This window comes from Mobula birostris, chromosome 23 (genome assembly GCF_030028105.1).
Source record: "Mobula birostris isolate sMobBir1 chromosome 23, sMobBir1.hap1, whole genome shotgun sequence".
In the NCBI taxonomy this organism is placed as follows: domain Eukaryota; kingdom Metazoa; phylum Chordata; class Chondrichthyes; order Myliobatiformes; family Myliobatidae; genus Mobula; species Mobula birostris.
Window position 1 is genome coordinate 6,338,940 of NC_092392.1, and position 23,316 is coordinate 6,362,255.

The window sequence follows — 23,316 nt, forward strand, 5'->3', positions numbered from 1 at the left end:
TGGATGGCTGTTAATTTGGTCAAGTAGGGTAATTTCTTCAGCTCGTGTCAAATCTTTTCACAGCACCTTGACAAGGATCTCATTTTTTTTAAAAAAAAAGTTAAAATAAAAAAAACAAAATCATCAAAAATCGCCGGTTTTTGAATTGACATCCGTCAGTCCAAATGAATAACACAAGTACAAGCAACTGACCTAAGACTCCTCTCTAAGCAAGGTGTAATGTCTAATAGTCACAGGAGTGCACGTGACTGATTGGCTCCTGACCCAATCAAGCAGCATTGTGTCCCAAATAAACAAAGAGAACCCCAGCTATTTTATGATTTCTTTTTGTTCCTTAAGAGTTGTCCCAAATAAGCAGCTGCCCTGATTAACCGATGGCCCAATTAACAGGAATCCACTGAATTTGGATAGACAGTGAATGATTAGAGATAGTCAACATAGCAATGTGTGTGGTAGGTCGTGTCTAACCAATCATGGAGTTTTTGAGGAAGTTACCATGAAAGCTGATGAAAGCAAGGCATGGATGTTGTCTACACAAATTTTTAGCAAGGCCTTTGACAAGATCTGTATGAGGTTGGTCAAGAAGGTTCAGTTGCTTGGTATTCAAGATGAGATGGTGAATTGGATTAGATATTGGCTTTGCCTCATGCCTCTCTGACCGGAGGCCTGTGTGCCGCTGGGATCGGTGCTGGATTCATTGTTGTTTGCCATCTATATCAACAATCTGAATGATAATGGGGTTAACTGGATCAGCAGTTTTGCAGATGACACCAAGATTGGGGGTGTAGTGGACAGCGAGGATGACTATCAAACCTTGCAGCTGGATCTAGACCAGGTGGAAAATTGGGCTGAAAGATGGCAGATGGGATTAAATGCAGACAAGTGTGAGGTTTTGCACTTCGAGGGGACCAATCTGGGAGAGTGGTAGGGCACTGAAGATTGTGGTAGAATCGAGGGATCCCGGGAATGCAGATCCATAATTGTCATCACAGGTAGATAGGGTCATAAAGAAAGCTTGTGGCTCACTAGCCTTCATAGATCAATGTATTGAGTACAGGAGTTGGGATGTTATGTTGAAGTTGTATAGGATGTTGGTGAGGCCTAATTTGGAGTATTGTGTGAAGTTTTGGTCACCTACCTACAGGAAAGATGTCAATAAGATTGGAAGAGTGCAGAGAAAAATTTCAAGGACATTGCTGGGTCTTGAGGACCTGAGTTATAGGGAAAGGTTGAATAGGTTAGGACTTTTTCCCTGGAGTGTGGAGGAATGAGGGGAGATTTGATAGAAGTATACAAAACTATGAAGGGTATGGATAAGGTAAATACATACAGGCTTTTCCCGCTGAGGTTGGGAGATAATAGGACTAGAAGTCATGGGTTGAGGATGGAAGATGAATTTCTTCGCTCAGAAGGTGGTGAAAGTTTGGCCAATTAAATATATGCATTAACAAGCAGGTGTATAGGTGTACGTAAGAAAATGGCCACTGAGCGTACTAGGATCACATTTGGGAGCTCCAAGAAGCTTTCCAAAATCTGTGGAATTTTGGAAGACAATAAGCAGAACATTCACTATCTCTGTCAAAATTCTCGATGCAGATCAGCAGCGTTGGTCCATTTTCGGGGCTCACTGACAGTTTTGATCCTTTTTCCCCTGTGGTGATGATCAATTGGTTTAATTCTTCTACCATTTCTTTATTGACCATTATAAATCCCCTCTTACCGTTTCTGCCCCCTAAGGTCCCAAGTTTTGTGTTCATTTGCTCTGACTACAATCTCCTGTTATCAATATCTGGGTCATTCATTGTTGAATTCTGAAATGATCCCAGTCCCCAGGTTTGTTGTTTACTCTGGCAACTATAATCCTTTGCTTTCAGTTTGATATCATCTTTAATTTCTAATGAATAGTCAAACTGATTATTTACAATATTTTCTATTATGTTTTAGATTCCCAGGAATTGTAGTTTTTTTTTTGGCGTTTCTTTGTTTAACCCTCCTCCTGCATGCATCTATTTTTAACCATTTTAGCTTTCACACAAATCTTTTAACAGCTTTTTTTGTCCTCTATTCTGGCTCTCGCTTCCATTCTTCTCTCTATTTTCATTCTGTGTCTCAGTTCATCCCGCCCTTGAATCACGCTCTTTCCTGTTGATACTTCGTGCAAGCACGCGAGTGTGTTTGTCCCGTCCAGTTCATTCTCCACTCTGAGAATCTATGATCACTATGAGATTAATCTGCAGAGAACGCCAATACATTTGGGGCGGTGGGGACGGCCTATCCAAACTGCCAGTCATAGAGTCATATAGATAGAAACAAGACCTTCAGTACACATGCAGTCACAGGGAAATTCTGCAAGCACCTTGCAGGCAACACAAGACAGGATCGTGAGCAGATCACTGGGACCGTGACGCGGCAACCCCTCCCTCCGTCACACCGTGCTGCTCTGGTTTATACGCGACTTCTTGTTTTGTCTCCAGCTGCCTTGATTAATCGACAGTTTATCACTCTGGCAGTGACCCATCCTTCTCCCACTATCTTCCACACTTACAACGAACTTGCTTTCTTTCCTGTCCAATTCTGACGAAGGCTCTTTGACCCGAAATGTTAAGTCTAGTTCTCGTTCCTGATACTGACTTGCTCCAGCGTTTTCAGTTTCTAAAAGAATCAGAAAGGCTCTTGGCGAGACTACCCTGGAGAACTGCGAACTACACGCCGGAGTCCCCCAGGGTGGTTGCTGGGATCGTGAATCCATCACGAGGAGAGACCGGTTCGACCAGGTCTCTATCATGAGGACATTGCGCAGACCAGACCTCTATTTTGTGGTTTTGAAAAATGTGAGGCAACCTCATCTGAAACTGAAAAATGATTAACAGGCCAGCCAGGATAATGCAGGAACAACTTTCCCTGGGGCCAATGAATCTAGATCTAGGTTCTCAAAAACAGTCTCACGAGAAATGAAGAGGACGTTGCTCAGATTGTAACGAGTCTTTGAAATTCTCTAAGCGAGAGGACGGCGGAGAGTCGTTGAACGCATTCAGCACAGATAACAATCAGGGTGGAAAACCACGTCGAAACAGAAGATGAACCCCAATCTTGTTGAAGACGCAGCACACACTACGGAATCTTCCGATTTATTTTGCTCTCTCCGAAGATGCCATCTGATCTATTTGCAGCATACTCTATCATGAGAAACACGATGGAATGACTGGGCGAAAGGGGGCGATAGATATCCAGAAGCAAGCATTCTACGTTTAAGCTACATTATTTAGATAGCTTAGCTTCCATAGTTTTCACAAAAATATTTTTTTTGTTAAAAGGGGCATCTTAAATCTTCACACGCTATCAGTGGTATAAATTTTGCAAGTTTGCCTCGCACATTATTCTTGCAAGAGCTACAGTGCACTCTGAACATTTAATGCAACTTTTGGAAGTTGCATGGATCCTGCTTCCTCGGTCTTGTCGGTACCGGTTCCGCCGTCCTTTGTCGCAGAGAATGATCCAGGGTGGTACTGGTTTGGAATAGTTATTATTACCCACTGACACCCGCTCCCAGTTATTATTAGCCGCTGATACTCTCCCCGTGTTATTGTGGCTATAATTAGCCGCTTACGCGGCGTCCCGTCCTCTGAATTCGGGCGTTGCACTCACCTCCGAATCCTTGCGCTGGTTTCGGTAGAGTTCCTTCGCCCGGGCTGTGGAAGATCCGCTTACCCCGCTCAAATTCGCAGTCTCCATCCTTAATCCAATTCAAGACAGTGTTACTTCCCGTAACCAAGCGCCAGGTCCCGCAACTCCGCCCTCCCACTGTTCATTGGGCAGTCTCTATTTAATGGTGGGCTCTTATACAGATTTCCATGCTTCATTGGACGAACAGAGGGGTCGTCAATCGTCCTGCTAAGGAAAGCTAACGGCCCCTCCCACTCTGAACCATTGCCAGCTTCCTCAGCGCTGCAGCTCACTTGCCCACACGTTGCTGTTCATTGTCAAACTCTTATGTACCTGCTGTCATTGGAGGAGCATAAAATCACCTAGATTAGTCGTTCGACGTCTTTACGTTCCTTTCCCAACTGCCTAGTTGCCATTGATGGGACTCATTATCGATCCCGACGATTTCAGACATTCAGCTTTTTCCAGTATGTCCAAACCGCAGGTGGCTCCTCATTTGCTAAGTATTTCTAATATTCACTTTCTAATTTTGGATTGCCTGCAACAGTCGATTCATCATCTCGGTTTTTGTATGCTTTTATTTCTAACCGCCCTCACCCATCTTACTGTTTATAGTCCTCCAACTGCACGGCGGGGACAAGTAGAGGTCACACGCTTCCTGGACGGCAGCGCATCGTAAGCAGGGCAGCCTCACTCTCTCCAAGCCCAGCACTGGCATTGCCCGTCTTATTGCTACTACTCCTCGGGACTTAGAATAGTATGTTTTCTTACTTTCTCTAGTTTGGTTACAGTATGATTAACCCATAAACAAGAAATTCTGCAGTGCTGGAAACCCAGAGTAACACCATACAAAACGCTGAAGGAACTCATCTATGGAGAGGAATAAATATTTTGGGCTGAGACCCTTAATAAGGACAGAACAATCAACTGTTTCATTACCATGGACCTTGTCTGTCGTGTTGGTTATTGCCAGTGTGTTTGGCGTTTTACTTCAGATTTCCGACATTTGTGGGTTTTTTTTTTTTGCTTTTTCAGTCTCCGACCTCAACCTTTGTATTTGCCACCCAACTCATACAAAAATTGTAAAATGTCAGGTTTAGCAAAGACGAGGGCATTCAAGTCCAAAATTTCTGTATCACTGGAAAGTTACATGCAATTATTGGAAAAATCAAAACCTATTAAATCATTAGCTTAGACCATATAAGACTGGCACTTGGAAGTGTTGCAAAGCCTCAAACAATCCCTTCTGGGAATCAGTGTAGTGATTGCTGTAGTGTACTAGTACATCCACCATGTGGTTAAAAAACAGCTTTCCAAAAAAGCTTGCAATCCAATTGTGGACACAAGGGTAAAGAAAAAAAAATCATTGGACATCAGCACATGAGAAATAATATTGGAAAAAACTGACTTTATTAACTTTATTTGAATTATGAGTACAGCTGCATTATTTCTCATCTACTACAATACTTGACCAATAATACAGTACGTAAAATAGTTACTCAATGATAAAACTCAGTTTGTGTAGATAGATGATTTGCTTTTTCTTTTGGAGTTGATACACCTGCTCTCCAGAGCAGGTTGCTGGTGTCCATTTTGCTTAAAGTTTTATTTATTACATACAACAATTATTACATTCCATGCCAACCTCTTCCCCTCAATCAAAGCAAGAATAAAAAAAAGCAGCCACTACATGGCTGGGATTCATTTAAAAATACTAGTTTTTGGCATTGCAGGGGAGGGAGAAAAATATAGCAATGTGCAGTAATGTATATGGGGTTAATATATTTGTGGGAATCCTAAGATAGATGTGGTAAAATGTTTCAAAATAAAACAGAAATCATCCAATATTATGATAAGTAATTAAGACAGATAGCAACTGATAAGGCGTTTTTCCTTCGAGAGAAACAAACATAAAATGGCTCTTGGCCAGACAGCTTCGCAGGTGCAGTTGGGTGAATGGTCTTTGGTGCAAGTCCAAGCTTCCAATTGGTGACAATGGTTTTCAATTTGTTGCCCGGACAGGTGACAAGATGTGTGGTAATCCCAATCTCAGTAAAGATGGGTTAGCAGAAGACCAATCAGAAGCATTAAGCACATGCAACAGTCTGTAACAATCAGTACCATTTGAAAATTTTAGGATGGAGGGAAGTGAATAATGGAAGTTGGATAACAAGGTTCAAATATATTTAAATACCAAAAGCATCTTTCACCGTAATGTAATACAAGCCCACCTACAAACCCCATTTCCAGAAAAGTTGGGATATTTTCCAAAATGCAATAAAAACAAAAATCTGTGATATGATAATTCACGTGAACCTTTATTTAACTGACAAAAGTACAAAAAGATTTTCAATAGTTTTACTGACCAAGTTAATTGTATTTTGTAAATATACACAAATTTAGAATTTGATGGCTGCAACACACTCAAAAGTTGGGACAGAGTTAAAATAAGATGGAAAAGTGCACAGAAACCGTTATGCTACTGTGACAATTACAGCCACCTGGGCTCGGGAGTGCTTCAGAAAACCATTGTCACTCAACACAGTCCATTGCTGCATCCAGAAATGCAACTTGAAACTGTATTACGCAAGGAGGAAGCCATACATCAACTCTATGCAGAAATGCTGGCGAGTTCTCTGGGCCCGAGTTCATCTTAGATGGACCAAAAGACTGTGGAACCGTGTGCTGTGGTCAGATGAGTCCACATTTCAGCTAGTTTTAGGAAAAAATGGGCATCGAGTTCTCCGTGCCAAAGGTGAAAACGACCATCTAGATTGTTATCAGCAAAAGGTGCAAAAGCCAGCATCTGTGATGGTACGGGGGTGCATCAGTGCCCATGGCATTTGTAAGTTGCATGTATGTGAAGGTACCATTGACTCTGAGGCATATATTAGGATTTTAGAGACATATGTTGCCATCAAGGCAACACCTCTTCCCAGGACTTCCATGCTTATTTCAGCAGGACAATGCCAAACCACGTTCCGCACAGGCTACAACAGCTTGGCTTTGTAGACACAGTGTGTGTTTGATTGGCCTGCTGCCAGTCCAGATCTATCTCCTATTGAAAATGTATGGCGCATCATGAAGAGGAGAATCAGATAATGGAGACCACGGACTGTTGAGCAGCTGAAGTCTTATATCAAGCAAGAATGGACAAAATTTCCAATTGCAAATCTACTACAATTAGCATCCTCAGTTCCAAAACGATTAAAAAATGTTATTAAAAGGAAAGGTGATGTAACACAATGGTAAACATGCCTCTGTCCCAACTTTTGTTGAGTGTGTTGCAGCCAAATTCTAAATTGGTGTATGTTTACAAAATACAATTAAGTTGGTCAGTAAAACTATTGAAAATCTTTTCTTTGTACTTTTGTCAGTTAAATAAAGGTTCACGTGAATTAACATATCACAGATTTTTGTTTTTATTGCATTTTGGAAAATATCCTAACTTTTCTGGAAATGGGGTTTGTACAAACAAATATCCTATCTTTCAGGGGAAAAAGACTAAACTTTATTCTACTTAAATATTGAAGTCATAAAAAAACAATTGAGTTCACTTATTTTAAAATACAACAATGGTTGAAAGCTTTATGGACATCTGTGGTTCATTTGGTTACCCCATCATTTCTGCAGCCCATTCCAGACTCTACAGACATGAAGCTTATGTCCCAGCTGGGGGAAGCAGCTCACATTTTTAGGAACTGAGACAAGTTTGAAATAGTACCATGATTTAAGGAAACAATAGCAATGCGGCAAAGAAGGAGTCTTAATACTAAGCTACCTCACCAGTCACACCATCTACTCCGCTAAACCTGATTTTAATAAAAAGTTTCAGAAACAAAACACAAGTTATATTTTGAGAGCCTTGTTATTTGATTTTCCAGGCTCTCACAGCTAGATTTTGTTTGAAGTAAGTCTTTTAAGGATTCCCATAATGGTAAACAGTAAGCATCTAACTATTTCCTTACCTCTTTTACTCAACAAATAAAATTTCTGAAATATGTGCACCTTAACAATTTTGAAACAGCTAACATTTTGCTTCCATAGTTTCTTTCCCGAGGTTAACAGCAAGGATGTTATAATTATATTAAAGCACAGCAGCAATAGAAGAGAAAAAAAAATCACATTAAACATTTTTTTGTCTTCTAGTGCAGTAAAAAAATTGTTTACAGAGATTATACACATTCTATGTAAATAAATAAATGACTAAATATTTAAAACTGTTTAATCAAGGCCAGCTCTAAAGAAGAGATTTTGTTCGTGTACATTAGTGACAAAAGGTTCCCCTCTTGTTTGATAGACTTGTGGCTTTGCATTTAATACCTAGGACAAGGAACAAAAACAAGGCTTTAGAAACACTTTGCTTAGTTGGGACACAGACAGACCAAACTCCTTAATTTTCATTCAGGTATCAAAGATTCTTTCCTGGTCTTGAGCTAGACCATACTTTTCCCCATTTTTTAAACCTTGTATTTTCCATTGTAATTTAGTCCAAGCCAAAGTTACAATGATGTGGTTACAGTTTATAAGAGCACTCTTTCAGGAAGTTTACAAATAATTCTCCTCCATACAAAACTGATTATGACCAGGAATTGTTTGCTAACATACTGCAGGAGACGTGCTGTGTTAATAATTCAGACTGAATCTGAACACAGAGTGCTCCGCAGTTTAAAGCAAGCTTAGTCACACACACAAACAGGCCCTTCAGCTCAGCAAGGTTGTGCCAACTATCAAAGGCCCAATTGCACAAATTCCATTTTATTCTTTCCACATTCTACTGTTTACCTGAGGATCAGGGGCAATTTACAGTGGCCAGTTACCCACCAATTGACATGTCTTCGGCATGTGGGAGGAAACCAGGCAGCTGGGAAAATCCATAATATGAAACATGTCAGAATTGAAGATGATAACGGGAATTGTGAGATGGCAGTTGTACTAGATGACATGAAAAGATGATAAGGGAATTGGAGAGGATAACGGGAATTGTGAGGTGGCAGCTCTACTAGATGCATCATGGTGCTGCTCAAATATGACAAAGAAATCTTCATGATCTGATAAATTCCTCACAATAAACAGACTATTGTGCATTAGAAAACAATGTATAATCATAAAAACTTCCATTGTTTGAACTCTTTGCAACCCATTCCCTACTCTTTGATTGTGCATTACCAGCTTTTCTGACTACTTTACAATCAAATTTTTAATAACTACAAGCTTAGTCACCATTTCCTATGCCTCAATATTGGGAGTTTTAACCAGTTGACTTTGCCTCTTACCGGTAGTAGTTTGGCTTGAAAGGCCCATTCTTGTTCAAACCCAGATATTTTGCCTGCTCGTCTGTCAGTTCTGTGAGATGTGCATCAAAAGTGGGCAAATGAAGACTTGCTACATACTCATCTGGGAAAAAAAACACAAATTAACAGTCCATTCAGCAGACATAAGCCTATAGAATGAACAAAATGGAACATCTTAGAGGGGAAAAAAAATCAAAATAAAGGTTTGAAAGGTCTTGAAAACCTAGATTGACTAGCAATGACAGTTTGGTCTACCAAAAATTATTTATTTTTTTTTTAATTTGACTGTCTTGGAAATAAACAAAGCTTTTACTTCATCAGAAGAATAACACAGGTCCTGAGGTTGTGGGCGAGCCCATCCTTGGTAAAGGTGAATAATCATACTGTACATAAAATGTTGGAAGTGTTTGGACAGGTTGAGAAAATGGTTAAAAAACTAAATAGGTAACTGGTCTTTAATAAACACTGGGATAGTAATAGAGTACTGGAGGAAGGAGATTATGATGAACTTCCAAAAAATACCAATTTGAGCACTACTGGGCACTGCACCCAAGGCTTAGGGCAGCAAGCAGAGGGAATTTCCAAAATGCTTCCAGGGATGAGTGGCTTTTATTATGAGGACAGACTGGATTTAGAGATTTATTTGTCATGGGTAGGAGCCATGTATATTTTGTCTGTATCATATTTTGTAGTGCATTTATTATGGTACTCTGTCACGTGGGTGTGGTAGAAGCACAAATTACAAATTCACACTTTGCTTTTAGTTTAGTGTAGTGGAGGGAGTGAGCCACAGTGAATAATTTTTTTTGTTGTCTGCTATTCACTTGGACCTTTAAATTTGGTATTTTGCTTAGTTACAGTAGTTGAAACACTTAGTCATACTAATTACGCCATCACACCGCATAGTATCTCTAATATCACTAATAGAACGCTATAGCGCTAATTTACTTTTAATCATTTTTCCATCGCTACAAGGTCACTCATCTTTGCTGGCTTTGTTATAAAGGATCGAAAGCACCTTTTTCAATTTGGAAGCTTGTTATTTGGAAGCGCATCATACAGCATTGATAACCTGGTTTAGTCTCTCAGCAGTTCTGGTTTGTTTTCAAGTAACTGCTACAACATGTACATTGAAATATACGGTTTTGTGCCAGTGGGGGGCATGCTGCCTTCTTATTGCTACCATGAGGGCAATGCACAGGAACCTGAAGACTTGCACTCAGCCTTTTAGGAACAGCTTCTTCCCCTCTACCAGGTTTCTGAACAATTTCCCTTTACCCATGAACACTACCTTTTTTTTTGCCCTATTTAATTTGTAATTTACAGTAATTTCATGCCTTTGCACTGTTCTGCTCCTGCAAAGCAAATTTCCAATCATAGAAAAGGAAGGTACTTGTAGGAGCACAGGGAGAGGTGGAGGAATGGAATTAGTTGTACTGGCCCACAAAGCTGTGCCGAACATGTCCTTACCATAGTCTTTACACATTGCCTTTTATTTTTTCTAAGCTCCATGTCGCCATTCAGGAATCTCTTAAAAGGCGCTATCGTTTCCACCTCCACCGCAAGCTCATTCTAGGCACTCACCACTCTCCGCATAAAAAATTTACCCCTGATATCTCCTCTGTACCTACTTCTAATCACCTTAAAGCTATGCCCTCTCGTGCTAGCCATTTCAGCCCTGGGGAAAAGCCTCTGACTATCCACACGATCAATGCCTCTCATTATCTTGTACATTTCTATCAGGTCAGCTCTCATCCTCCGTCGCTCTACGGAGAAAAGGCTGAGTTCACTCAACCTATTCTCATAAGGCATGCTCCCCAATCCAGGCAGCATCCTTGTAAATCTCCTTTGCACTCTTTCTATGGTTTCCACATCCTTTCTATAGTGAAGCGAGCAGAATTGAGCACAGTACTCCAAGTGGGGTCTGACCAGGGTCCTATATAGCTGCAAAATTACATCTGGGCTCTTAAACTCAAGCCCACAATTGATGAAAGCCAATGCACTGTATGCCTTCTTAACCACAGAGTCAACCTGCATACCAGCTTTGAGTGTCCTATGGACTTGGACCCCAAGATCCCTCTGATCCTCCACACTGCCAAGACTCTTACCATTAATGCTATATTCTGCCATCATATTTGACCTACCAAAATGAACCATCTCAAACTTATCTGGGTTGAATTCCATCTGCCACTTCTCAGCAGTTTTGCACCCTATCAATGTCCCACTGTAACCTCTGGCAGCCCTCCACACTATCCACAACACCCCTAACCTTTGTGTCATCAGCAAATTTATTAACCCATCCCTCCAACTTCCTCATCCAGGTCATTTATAAAAATCGCAAACAGTAGCGGTCCCTGAACAGATCCCTGAGGCACACCTCAGATCACCAGCATCCATGCAGAATATGACTCATCTACAACCACTCTTTGCCTTCTGTGGAATGCTCTGCCTCAGAAGGCAGTGGAGGCCAATTCTCTGGATGCTTTCAAGAAAGAGTTAGATAGAGCTCTTAATGATAGTGGAGTCAAGGGATATGGGGAGAAGGCAGGAACGGGATACTGATTGTGGATGATCAGCCATGATTTCAGTGAATGGCGGTGCTGGCTCGAAGGGCCGAATGGCGTACTCCTGAACCTATTATCTATTGTCCTGCCAATAGACTGGAACCAGACACTTTGTGCCCCTCTTCCATCCATGGATTCTGTGAATTCTCATCCTGCTTCTCTACAAACAATAAGCAAATGCAGAGTAGCAGAACAGATTGTTTCCTTGCCCTATCACAATGTATAAAGAACAAAAACAAAATCTTTCCTCGAGCTCAGTTTTATTTTGGTTTTATGGACCAGATCACCTTGCAAGCAGAAAATTCTTGCTCTAGGACTTACCCATCTTCTTAGGCAGCAAGTACACATCTTGTTTATATCGTCCCTCTGGGGCATTATACAGTTCTATCATTGCCAGTGCCTAAGGACAAAGAACATGTTAATTTCTATATTTAACAGTGCATTTCTATCACAAATGATGAAACTGGTGACTATGCAATAATTACCCACTGTCACAGTATCAGGAGGCATAACGCTCAGCCATAGCAATACCTTAGCTAAAGGAAAAGAAACAAGTTGGCCAGTATCCTGACTCCCATTTAAACAAGTGTTTGACATCATTAGGCAAGAATTGGGTTCAGCTACAATGGCTTCACTTCTTCACTCAATGATTTAATTACCTATTCATCACTTAACACCACAGAAGACGAATGGGCAAGGTACCACAGGACAATCATTCCCTGTGGAACTGTATCTTGTAGTAAGTATGACCCATATTGAGAAGGCAGAGTTGGGAAAATAAATTTTCTGTCACATTAGCAAGTGAATGTCATTACAATGTTCAAAATTCTGGTAATGATTCAAAAGCATTTAGCTAAATTAGGGCTGCAATTTTCATTCAACCTCTAGCTGACAGCCACAGAAATTAGTTTTGTGGACTCCTGCTCCAGTGCTGTGATCAACTACTAGAGAAAAGAGGAAACATTTATTGAGTCTTTTCTTCTCTTGGGCCACTAAAATCAATTTTGATATGGCTTTGGCAACTTCAGCTGAGGCATAGCTGTACATAGCACAGATCAACAACAGAATACATGGTCGAAATTGCTGATGAACTACTGCATCTACTAACACCCCCAGCAGCACAACTGCTGTATGCTCCACTTTAACATATGGCAATAGCTCCAATCTGCAGGCTTGGTATATAACAAACATCTTACAATGAACAGTCCTGACAAATCAGATGAAATACGTTTTACAGCTGTCTCTCTGGTTGACTGGTAGGTCTATCACAACCGTCAGAAAACATGTTGACCCCTATCTGGGAAAACCCAATGGCCTACAGCACTTCAGTTAATGTAGGCACATTCAGGTCACTGTACAGCATCTTAAACAGACGACTTAGCTGATCTGTTCTGAAGAAGAGCTCATGTACAATTTACAAACACATCAATTTCAAATATATAAATTTACAATCTACAGAGATGTGTTTGCTAATAAAATTTAGTGGTTGTGCAAAATCCCCAAAGAAATAAACAGTAAAATACGCAAACACGAGGAAATCTGCAGATGCTGGAATTTCAAGTAACACACATCAAAGTTGCTGGTGAACACAGTAGGCCAGGCAGCATCTCTAGGAAGAGGTACAGTCAACGTTTCGGGCCAAGACCCTTCGTCAGGACTAACTGAAAGAAGAGATAGTAAGAGATTTGAAAGTGGGAGGGGGAGGGGGAGGTCCAAAATGATAGGAGAAGACAGGAGGGGGAGGGATGGAGCCAAGAGCTGGACAGGTGATTGGCAAAAGAGATATGAGAGGATCATGGGCAGGAGGCCTGGGGAGAAAGAAAAGGGGGAGGGGGGAAAAAAGCCCAGAGGATGGGCAAGGGGTATAGTGAGAGGGACAGAGGAAGAAAAAGGAGAGAGAGAAAAAGAATGTGTGTATATAAATAAATAACAGATGGGGTACGAGGGGGAGGTGGGGCAATAGCGGAAGTTTGAGAAGTCAATGTTCGTGCCATCACGTTGGAGGCTACCCAGACAGAATAGAAGGTGCTGTTCCTCCAACCTGAGTGTGGCTTCATCTCCACAGCAGAGGAGGCCATGGACAGACATCAGAATGGGAATGGGATGCAGACTTAAAATGTGTGGCCGCTGGGAAATCCTGCTTTCTCTGGCGGACAGAGCGTAGGTGTTCAGCGAAACGATCTCCCAGTCTGCGTCAGGTCTCGCCAATATATAGAAGGCCACATCGGGAGCACCGGACGCAGTATATCACCCCAGCCGACTCACAGGTGAAGTGTCGCCTCACCTGGCAGGACCGCCTGGGGCCCTGAATAGCGGCGAGGGAGGAAGTGTAAGGGCATGTGTAGCACCTGTTCCGCCCACAAGGACAAGTGCCAGGAGGGAGATCGGTGGGGAGTAAAATACATCTCTTTTCATCATTTATGGAACAGTGTTGTATTTTCTGCACATCCCTTACCTGTGTGGTAGCAGTGATGGAAAGCACAAAAGTAGGAACCGTGGAACAACTCAAGTTAAGCAGCCGCCCCTGGACAAAATACAAGGCAGGACACTCAGCTACTCACACTCAAATATTTTACAGAATACATCATGAAAGCCAAGGTTCAACTGTACAGGAAGATTACAACCAGAAATTTCTATTTTCATTGTAAGGTGACAAGTCAAGGTAAGTACAGCAGACGATCAAAAGACAGGAGCAGAATGAGGCCATTCAGCTCAATGAGTCTGCTCCACCAATCAATCATGGCTGAATTTTTCCAACCCTATTCTCCTACTTTCTCCCATAACCCGTATTCCTCTTACCAGAGGCTGTGGTCTCTGATCCTAGACTCTCATACAAATGGAAACATCCTTTTCTTCCACAACTATTTTATGCAAGCAAAGCCACCCCTCCAGAATGCGCCAGTCTCCCTGTTATAGCTGTGATGAGCTTCTTCTGATGTCTGCAGAGGAATAGTTGATTTTGTTCCCCTCATGCAGTGATCTTTACTGAGATAATGGATACAAAGGAGCATCACATTCTAAAGTCAAGATTCAGATTGCAACCTGCAACTATAGATAATCTCCAGAAAGTTGAGATAACAAGTGCATGGATAAATTCCTTCCGTATATAATAGATAACACAACTTGTGCCTTTTACACAATTACCTCAGCTAGTAAGACAATCCTTTTGCCATCTGGCCAAATGACATGATCTACTTGTGACCTAACACGCTCCCATGTGAGTTCTGGGGTCCGAAGGCTTGCCTGTAAGAGAAGTGGAAACTAGAATTACTGAGCCAAAGGTAAAAATGTATATCAGCTTTTCTTCATGAAAATACTTAGAAATATGTAAATAAGTCTATTCAGGAGATTATATCTTCAGCAATACAGGACATTTAGTCTAAACAATCACTTGTTGTGTAAGACTGCTGGTAGTGCACCAGACAAGGGTGGGAAAAACTCTGCAAAATATGCAAGATATTGGGAAATGTTTTTCAAAATTGCAGGTTTGGAGTTATTTTATTAATTGAAATAGTTATTGCATGTTAAGAATGCATCACATTTGGTTGAATATTGGTTAATTTAAATCCAGTTAGTATCCAAAACAACTCCAGTGTTTAATACAAAAACACATTCCACATTAATCTCATTAAGGGAAGTTCATTATTGCATTACAGTTATGTAATTGCTTTGGGACAAGATCAAGTATTTTATAAATGCAAACCTTTATTCCCACCCCGACCCCCTTTCTGCCTATTGATCTCAGTACTGGAACATCGTCATCAGGTGCCATGCCCAGTTTGAGCTTTGACTGCCATGGCCCACACACTCTTGTCTCGGGTCAAATGGATCAATTAATTGGTATTCATTTCCAGTTCTCCGGCTGCTGTCTCCATCATCATTTGTCTTTGTCCTCCTCTTGCTTTCTTCCCTTCAATCTTTCCCATAATTACCGTGCATTCTAACTCCTTTTTCCTAATCACATGTCCAATGAAATTACCTTGCCTTTTCATGATCTCATACATTTCTCTTTTTTGTGCTTGCTCTGTTCATGACATCCTCATTAGATATTTGTTTCATCTATGATATTCTTTGCATCCTCCTCAAAAACCACATCTCTGCTGCTTCAATTCGTTTCCTCATGTTACTAGGTATTGTCCAACATTCTGAGCCATATAACATAACTGGATAAATGTAACATTTCAGTACTCTGAGGTGGGTTATCATGCCTAGTTTAGTATTGGTCAGTATACTGTTCATTCTCGTAAAGGTGTCTTTTGCCATTCCTATTCTTCTTTTGATGTCCATGTCGCACCTGCCATCTGATGCCACCCAGCTTCCTAAGCAGCAAAAGTTCTGTACTTGTTTTATGTCTTCCCCGTTTACTCTCAGCCTGCAGATAGGATTCTCCTTCTTTTTGGATATCACCACACATTCTGTGTTTTTGCGATTGACAGATAGACCCATTTTTGCACTTTCTTCAACAACTATATCAATTAAGTTTTGTAGTTCTTCCTCCGTACTTGCAATAAGAGACATCTTGGGAATCAAAGTTGGCAGTGAAAACATCAATAATTTCAGATATGCAGATGACAGTGTTCATTGCAAGTATGAATGAAAAACTACAAAACTGGAACATCCAGTGATTAATTAGTTCCCACCTAGTTACCTGCTACATTGAATACACTAAGGTGACTTCCTCCACAGTTAATTACATACCACATCTATCTCGGTATTGGAATGTCCCATGTTGCAGACGATACAACCGTTCTTCATGCGATCCAGGTGTTCCCTGGTTACTACATTTTTGTTTCCTAAAGACAAGGCAGATGCCCAGTATTAAAACTCTGGTTTGTTACACCATAAACTTTTAGAATATTGTGATGATTCAGAGGGCAACTCAAAGTAATTATGCGTGATACATGAAATTTTCTTGGGCTTCTCATTACTGTAGCAACCGAATGAGGAAAATTACAGAAAGCTTTGATAAATGTTCATTTCACAGAGCTATGAAATTCACAACTGCAGCTGATATTCCTGTTTTACAAAGTTTTCAACAAATGTGTATTTAAAACTAATTTTTTTTTATCCATCTTTATCAACAAATTCTAACTAGGATTAAATTATTTATAATATATTTATAAAAATATTTTTTATAAAAAATTTATAAAAAATCAACTCCTCAAAAGAAGAGTTTAAAATCAACGAGTATTCAATCATTTGATTAACAGCGTATGTAACTTGTGATGCTAGTACGATTGTTGATGATTTACCTGTGCAAGTAATAACAATGTCCACTTGTCTAATTACTTCATTCAATTTGACAAGTCTAAATCCATCCATACTGAAAAGAAAAAGTAGAATTGCATCAATGTGCATATGAACTGCATCACATTGGTGCGAACAGAGCTCAGAAACATGCCTGCCTGCTTCGATGATCCTGGCTTGATACATTACCTAACTTTGCTTTGATCAAGACAAAGTGGGACACTATTTTCTGAATAACAAGCTGTGACTAGCAGCTTATGCATGATAGGTCAGAAGAGTGATAGCAGGAAAGGGAAGCCACTTTCCTTTACAGTGGGAGCAGGAGATGCAAGTCTACCACTATGCCCCCACCATCATCCCATTCTGTTGGCAGCACAAATCAGGCAAGATATGCTCAACTGGCAAGTCCCTCTCCATGATCATTCTGATTGCCCAGTTGCAGTGTACTGTATACTGCTTTAGCTGTTGCATGTAGAAATTGGGTTGTATATAGAACTTTAAGGTATCACAATATTGAACACCAATATTTTGCCAGCACATGCCAGGGGTCATCACTACAATCATGATAACTCATACTCCAGTGTCTTGTTCCCAAGCAAATGGATTATTGACAGAATATTCAACTTCAAATAGTATTACAGTTCTATGATTCGGTCTTTGCTTAATACATTATTAGCCAGCAACTGGTTTTGCACTCTGCCTGTCAAATTACTAAAAAAAAGATCACAGCGCAGTGGTTCAATGGCTCCATTTAATAGCAGAGAAGGTATACGATATACAATCTGAAATTCTCGCTCTTTACAGACATCCACAAAACAGAAGAAAACACCAAAGTTGGAATGACAGAAAAACCTTAGAACCCCAAAGCCCTCAGTACTGTTAGCAAAGTTGCGAGGGTCCACTGTAAATATTTTTATTTATTCAGTGCTCCTTGTGCACAAGATACAGTTTGAAGGTATTTAAAAGGTGGAGGAAAATTGAATGAGAATTAGAAGGGGAAATAGTTTAGTTGATGAGCTGATGAACATTTTGGGTGTGCATTTAGGGTGCAATAAAAGTGCGCATGTGCCGGTCGTGCATGCAGCCTGTTACAGCCGTTCCGACTAGTTTTCTTACTTTAACTTACGTTATTTGTTGTATTTTTTTTTCCACGTTAACACGTTGAAGCAGCACCCTCTCTAACATGCTGGTGGAGGGAGTTTTATTTGGGTTTTTAGCGCTGGAAATAGTTACATTCGGACACGTCTCATTAGTGGGGCAGCAGTATGGTCGCATTGTTTATTCCAGGGACCAGCTGACTGCGCTTATGCCGGCCGGTTTAGCGAACAGTGCAGTGGACACCCCAGCTGAAATCTGGAGGAAAACACACAAAGGATGCAGAGGGAGATCACAAAAGTGAGAAAAGAGGACCAGGTCGACACAACAGAGACTTATGGAGAAGAGGAGTTCGGCGGGTAATAAAATGGATGAGTTGACGGCGCTAGCCAGGAGTCAGAGAACATTTCGGGAGAGCAGTGTTATGTGTTTTACTGAAACGGGGCTGCACGAGGACATACCCGACCAAAACTTTTCCATGGATGGCTTCCAGACCATTCGGGCTGACCGGAAGTGCACTGAGAACGGTAAGGAAAAGGAGTTGGGGGCTTGCTGTTCTGGTTAACAACGGATGGTGCGATCCTGGTCATATTACGATCGAGGAACGTGATTGTAGCCCGGATATTGAACTTTTTGCTGTTGAACTTCAGCCATATTCCACCGGGATACAACACTGGGCGTCATGGGAGGTTGTTCCTGCCTGTGGCCATCGAACTTTGCAGCTCCTCCCGTGAAGGGTCAGACACCCTGAGCCAATAGGCTGGTCCTGGACTTATTTCCATCTGGCATAGTTTGCATTTTGTTGTTTGATTGTTTGTGGTTTTTGTATTACTATATTTATGCTCTATTCTTGGTTGGTGCAGCTGTAACGAAACCCAATTTCCCCTCGGGATCAATAAAGTATGTCTATTTATCTATCATGCTCTATTCTTGGTTTGTGCGGCTGTAACGAAACCCAATTTCCCTCGGGATCAATAAAGTATATCTATCTATTTAAAGAGGAAGGTGATAAAAAGGGAAAGGATAAAGTTCAGGAAGACAGGAAGTAACTAAAATGGCAGGAACAAAAAAATCAGTACTGAAGAAATGAAATTTGTGAGAGATTGGAGGTGCTTGAAACTCTTCCACTGTCTCGTCCTAAGAAAAGTGGAGACCTGAAGTAATTTTCCTGGGACACAGCAAGTAGGAGCAGCATCGTACAAACCAGATGTGAAGTGGACGAGGATCAAGATTGCAGTGACATCCTAGATAATGTGTTCAGTTTCCATTCCTGTACCTCCAAGATATGGCATCCCTGGAATCTCTTAAATCTATAACGACACACTAAAATGGCAGAGGTATCTATGTTACTTCATAACCTCAAACTAATAAAAGACTGGAATGAAGAAATAGGCCAGTACCCAAATTAAAGATGAAACATACAAATTGTTTAGGCTGAACCCTACAATATTCAAGTACCAAAAATTATTGTAGAATCTTATCCAGAGGCTGTACAGAAAATTCAGTACTTTATAAACAATAGTTTTGGACTAATCACAGCTCTGCACTATTTCAACAGATGTAAACTAACAATGACAGCACACATCAATCTGGCAGCCTTTCCAGCAGGAAATAAAGACACCACTAAAATTAATAGCAGTTACTGCAAATGATAAAGATCTAGTGGTTAATACAAGGGGTTGTCCACTTTATAGATAGGCAAAGATGTGGACAAAAATGAGATTAACATGTCAGGCTAGCATGTGCCATTGTCAAGATAAGAAAAAAAACTGGAGAAGCATGAACATTTTGTGAATTTAAAGTTCCCATTTTAATTACATGCAAATATAATCAGCCATAGTAAATTCTTGTCCTTACCAGGCTTGGAGAGCACAAATTGGATCAATTTCTGTAACGTACACTATGGACCCCATTGCTTTTAAAGCAGCACAACAGCCCTTTCCAACCTGGAAGACAACATAGAATACATTTGTACAGGTTATGAAACTTACTCATTATAGTATACTTTTTTTCCAAACGAAACTAGCATTCTTTGCAACCTTCCGGAGGAATGAAGGTACTTAACAAAAAAAAAAAAAAAAAAATGCTAAGAAACCCTTATCGGCATGTTTCTTCACACAAATGGCCATGCTCTAGCGTTCAATTAGGTCAGCTGAATGTTTTTTTTTTAAACCTGCATGCCATTTCCATATATCATTCCAAATTCCCTTGATTCCCTTAATATTCAAAAATGCAATATATGTCTTGAATAAACTGGCACCGAACCCTCCAGATTCCAAAGACCACATTATCTTCATGGTGAAGAATTACCTGTTTCAGTCCTGAAGACTAAGCCCTCATTTTGAAATTGCATCCTCAGATTCCAAAATCTTAAGCCAGGAAAAACAACATCCATTTAATTAACCCATCAAAGTCCCTGGAATTTTTTTTTTTTTTTTTTTTTTTTTTTTTTTTTTTTGAGTTATTTGAGGTCACTTCTAATTCTTTTAAATGGGAGTATCAACTCTGTCCATTTAGTCTTGAACTTATTGTTTCCAGGGACGATGAACCATCTGGTCTGGTGAATACCTACTGCACTCGTTCATTTCATTTAGGTGCTTCAGTGCTCTGCAGTGTCTGAGAGGATTCTAGAGACAGAATGTGCGAACTTCATGGTGAGAAGTCTGTGTGATGGGGCGCAAGTTGTTGTTCGACTCCATTTCGCTGATTAAAGCAATGAGGGAGATTGAAGCATCAAGGCGAGCACACAGGGTGAGCACCGGCTGCCTGTCTTGTTGGTGGCTCTGCCTTGCAGGGTGTTGCCCTGGTTTTCTGTGTTTTGGATGTGGACTTGGACTGCAGACTTTTCTTTCCAGTCTTATCGTTTTTTTAATATTTGTGTTTTTTGCCCGTACTGTCTTGTTTTTTTTTTGTGCAGGAGGAGGGATTTGGGGGTTGATGTGCCTGTTCCATTTTGTTAGCTGCTTTTTTTTTTAAAAAACCAAGCAGGGGGATTTGGGTGGGGGAGGGGGGGGGTTTGATGATCGTGCTGCTTTTTTTCCTTTCTTGGTTTCATAGCTTCCCAGAGAAGAAGAATTTTAAGTTGCATGGTTTGATAATAAATGAACCTTTGAATCTTTTGAATATATCCTTCCTTTTGTAGGAAATACTTGGGAACCTGTTGAGAACCCAAGATCTTGGATCCAAAATTGGCTTGGCCATAAAAGACAAAGGGGGATTGGTGTCTGTCACCAGTGGTGCTCCTCAAGAATCAGTAATGGAACTTCAGTTAAATACACAAATGATTTGGATGAAAGTGCAGGTGGGAAGATCAACAAGTTTGCAGATGATGCAAAAAATTGGTTTAAGTGTGGAGATTGAGGTAGGTTGTCAAAGGATTCAACAGGATATAGATCAGTTGGAAACATGGGCAGAGAAACAGCAGATGGAGTGCAGTTTGGTCAAGGGTGAAGTGTTGCACTAATGTACGATCAATATAAAAGACCTTGCATTCAAGTTAAATAGAAGAGGAAACTACAGTAGATGCAGGACCCACAGAGCACTGATGTACAGAGGTAATAGCTCCTTGAAAGTAGCAACACAAGTAGATAGGGGGTAAAGGAGGATTATGGCATGCTTGTGTTCAGTGGCTAGGGTGTCAACTAGTATAAAAGTTGGGAAGTCATGTGGCAACTTTGCTTAGGCCACATTTGGAGTATAGTGTGCAGTCTGCTTGCTACATTACAGGAAGGATGTGGAGACTTTGGAGCAGACACAGAAGAGTTTCACCAGGATGTTGCCTGTGTTGCCTCAAGAGGGGATGGCAAAACCTGGGAGTGTTTGTGCTGGAAGATTGGAGATCGACATGTAGCCTGACAGAATTAAATAAAATTATGAGAGGCATAGATAGAGTAGCTGTCCAGAGTCTTTCCCAGGGTAGAAATGTCAAATACCAGAAGGCATACATTTAATGTGGAAGAGGAAAGCTTAAAGGAGAGTTGCCTTGCAAGCTTGAAATGAAAGAAAAAAAAAAATAGGTAGCTGGGGCTGTCTGCTTGTTTGTAGGTTTGTATGCTGAGCCTGGAGTTTAGGTTGCAAACACTGTCACCAGTTAAGGTGACATCATCAGTGCTCAATTTGATATATATGAAACTCCCTGTTCATGTGCTGTCTGTTCAATAAGATCTCTTTGCGCTTGTACTCAAATCCTTTTGTAGTAAAGCCAACATGCCCTCTACCTGAGAAACTGTAGTAACTGCTTACTACAGTTGCACGTTCTTTCAGCAATGTGCACCAAAGACACCCATATCCTGCAGAACACCACTTTCAGTTTAAACAAATGCTCCCTTTTCTACCAAAGTTAGATTCCATTAGCCATGTCCTAGCCATCTGATTAGCTGATCTGTATCACTGTGAAGCCCCTCTGAATCCTCCTCAGGACTGAAAATGACACCCCACATGTATCATCAGGAGTGCAGATGTACTGTGATGTTACACGTTGATGCAGTCCTTTGAATTAAATTTTTGGTTATTAACTTCATAGTCTCTCCTCTCCACTGAGAACCAATTGCATTATATTTTAAATAACTCATCATAAAACGACCTTAATATTTTTTCCATTCTTTCATTAACTACAATTTTGCATCTCAGATATTGTTGAGATATCCTTGCAGTCATGGCCCAAGCATTCTTCATGAACTGATTAAATTATTCCAGTTGTGGGTATAGGTTTAAATGATAGAAGAGCACATGTATTCTGCATTTCTATTTATAACTATGTAATCACATATTTCATTCCCTACCCTGCGCTGCAGGCTGCATCTATTCCAGTCTCTATATTGTCTTATGTTGCAATCTCCATCATAACCCTGTCCCCCACTAAAGCATGCTTCTCTAAACATGCATCAACTCTCCTCGCCTGTGATTGCTACCTGACCTCTGGAATGCTTCAGCACCTGCAGTATTTCTCAGTATCACTATATTTCTTTGATTAGTGTCTATTAGTTCTCCTTCAGAAAATGTATCACCTCAACTTCACCTTGCACCTGTTAAAATTTACTGACGTAGTTTACATTTATCCTTGCAATTAACTGCTCTCTCCACTTCTGTATTATGAGTATTTTTATATTGTATTCAAATAGAGATTACACAAACACAAGCTGTCTGCAAATTAAAAACTGGTACACACACCATTATGTTGTCCCAAATATGGTTCCAGATTCAAACAGAAGAAACACTAAGCATATTCGTAGGTTGAATGGATTAGCAAGGATCTAAACTACCAGCTCTGGAAAATTCCAGCACGGCCCTCCCCCCACTTCCTGTTGTAGTGCACGATTATTTTTTAAATTAAAAATAAAATACACAATTAGAGATGTCAACACCACAGAGCACAATGCTTCTGATATTAAGAAAACTAAGTTTCCTGAATATTTTATTTGTATCAAATTTTCTTAACTTCTATAGAATACCAG

General features: G+C 40.5%; 2 protein-coding genes across 10 annotated transcripts in view; both read right to left on the reverse strand.

Annotated features, from left to right (window-relative positions):
• LOC140186788 (striatin-interacting protein 1-like) overlaps positions 1-3,781 on the reverse strand; it is a 62,925-nt gene extending 59,144 nt beyond the window's left edge. For all 4 annotated transcript variants that reach the window (XM_072241363.1, XM_072241362.1, XM_072241361.1 and 1 more), the window contains exon 1: positions 3,646-3,781. In XM_072241363.1, the coding sequence (XP_072097464.1) occupies positions 3,646-3,732 (87 nt within the window). In that variant the 5' untranslated portion in view covers positions 3,733-3,781. The remainder of the gene's footprint in view (positions 1-3,645) is intronic.
• Positions 3,782-7,080: 3,299 nt separating this feature from the next.
• ahcyl2b (adenosylhomocysteinase like 2b) overlaps positions 7,081-23,316 on the reverse strand; it is a 94,120-nt gene continuing 77,884 nt past the window's right edge. For 3 of the 6 annotated variants that reach the window (XM_072241567.1, XM_072241569.1, XM_072241566.1), the window contains 8 exons: positions 19,721-19,809; positions 16,774-16,844; positions 16,220-16,314; positions 14,666-14,764; positions 13,977-14,045; positions 11,843-11,921; positions 8,940-9,060; positions 7,081-7,986 (listed from right to left, as the gene is read on the reverse strand). In XM_072241567.1, coding sequence (XP_072097668.1) covers positions 7,980-7,986; positions 8,940-9,060; positions 11,843-11,921; positions 13,977-14,045; positions 14,666-14,764; positions 16,220-16,314; positions 16,774-16,844; positions 19,721-19,809 — 630 coding nt within the window. In that variant the 3' untranslated portion in view covers positions 7,081-7,979. Of the gene's footprint in view, positions 7,987-8,935; positions 9,061-11,842; positions 11,922-13,976; positions 14,046-14,665; positions 14,765-16,219; positions 16,315-16,773; positions 16,845-19,720; positions 19,810-23,316 lie in introns of those variants that run through there. The other 3 variants (XM_072241571.1, XM_072241570.1, XM_072241568.1) reach the window with 1 other exon arrangement.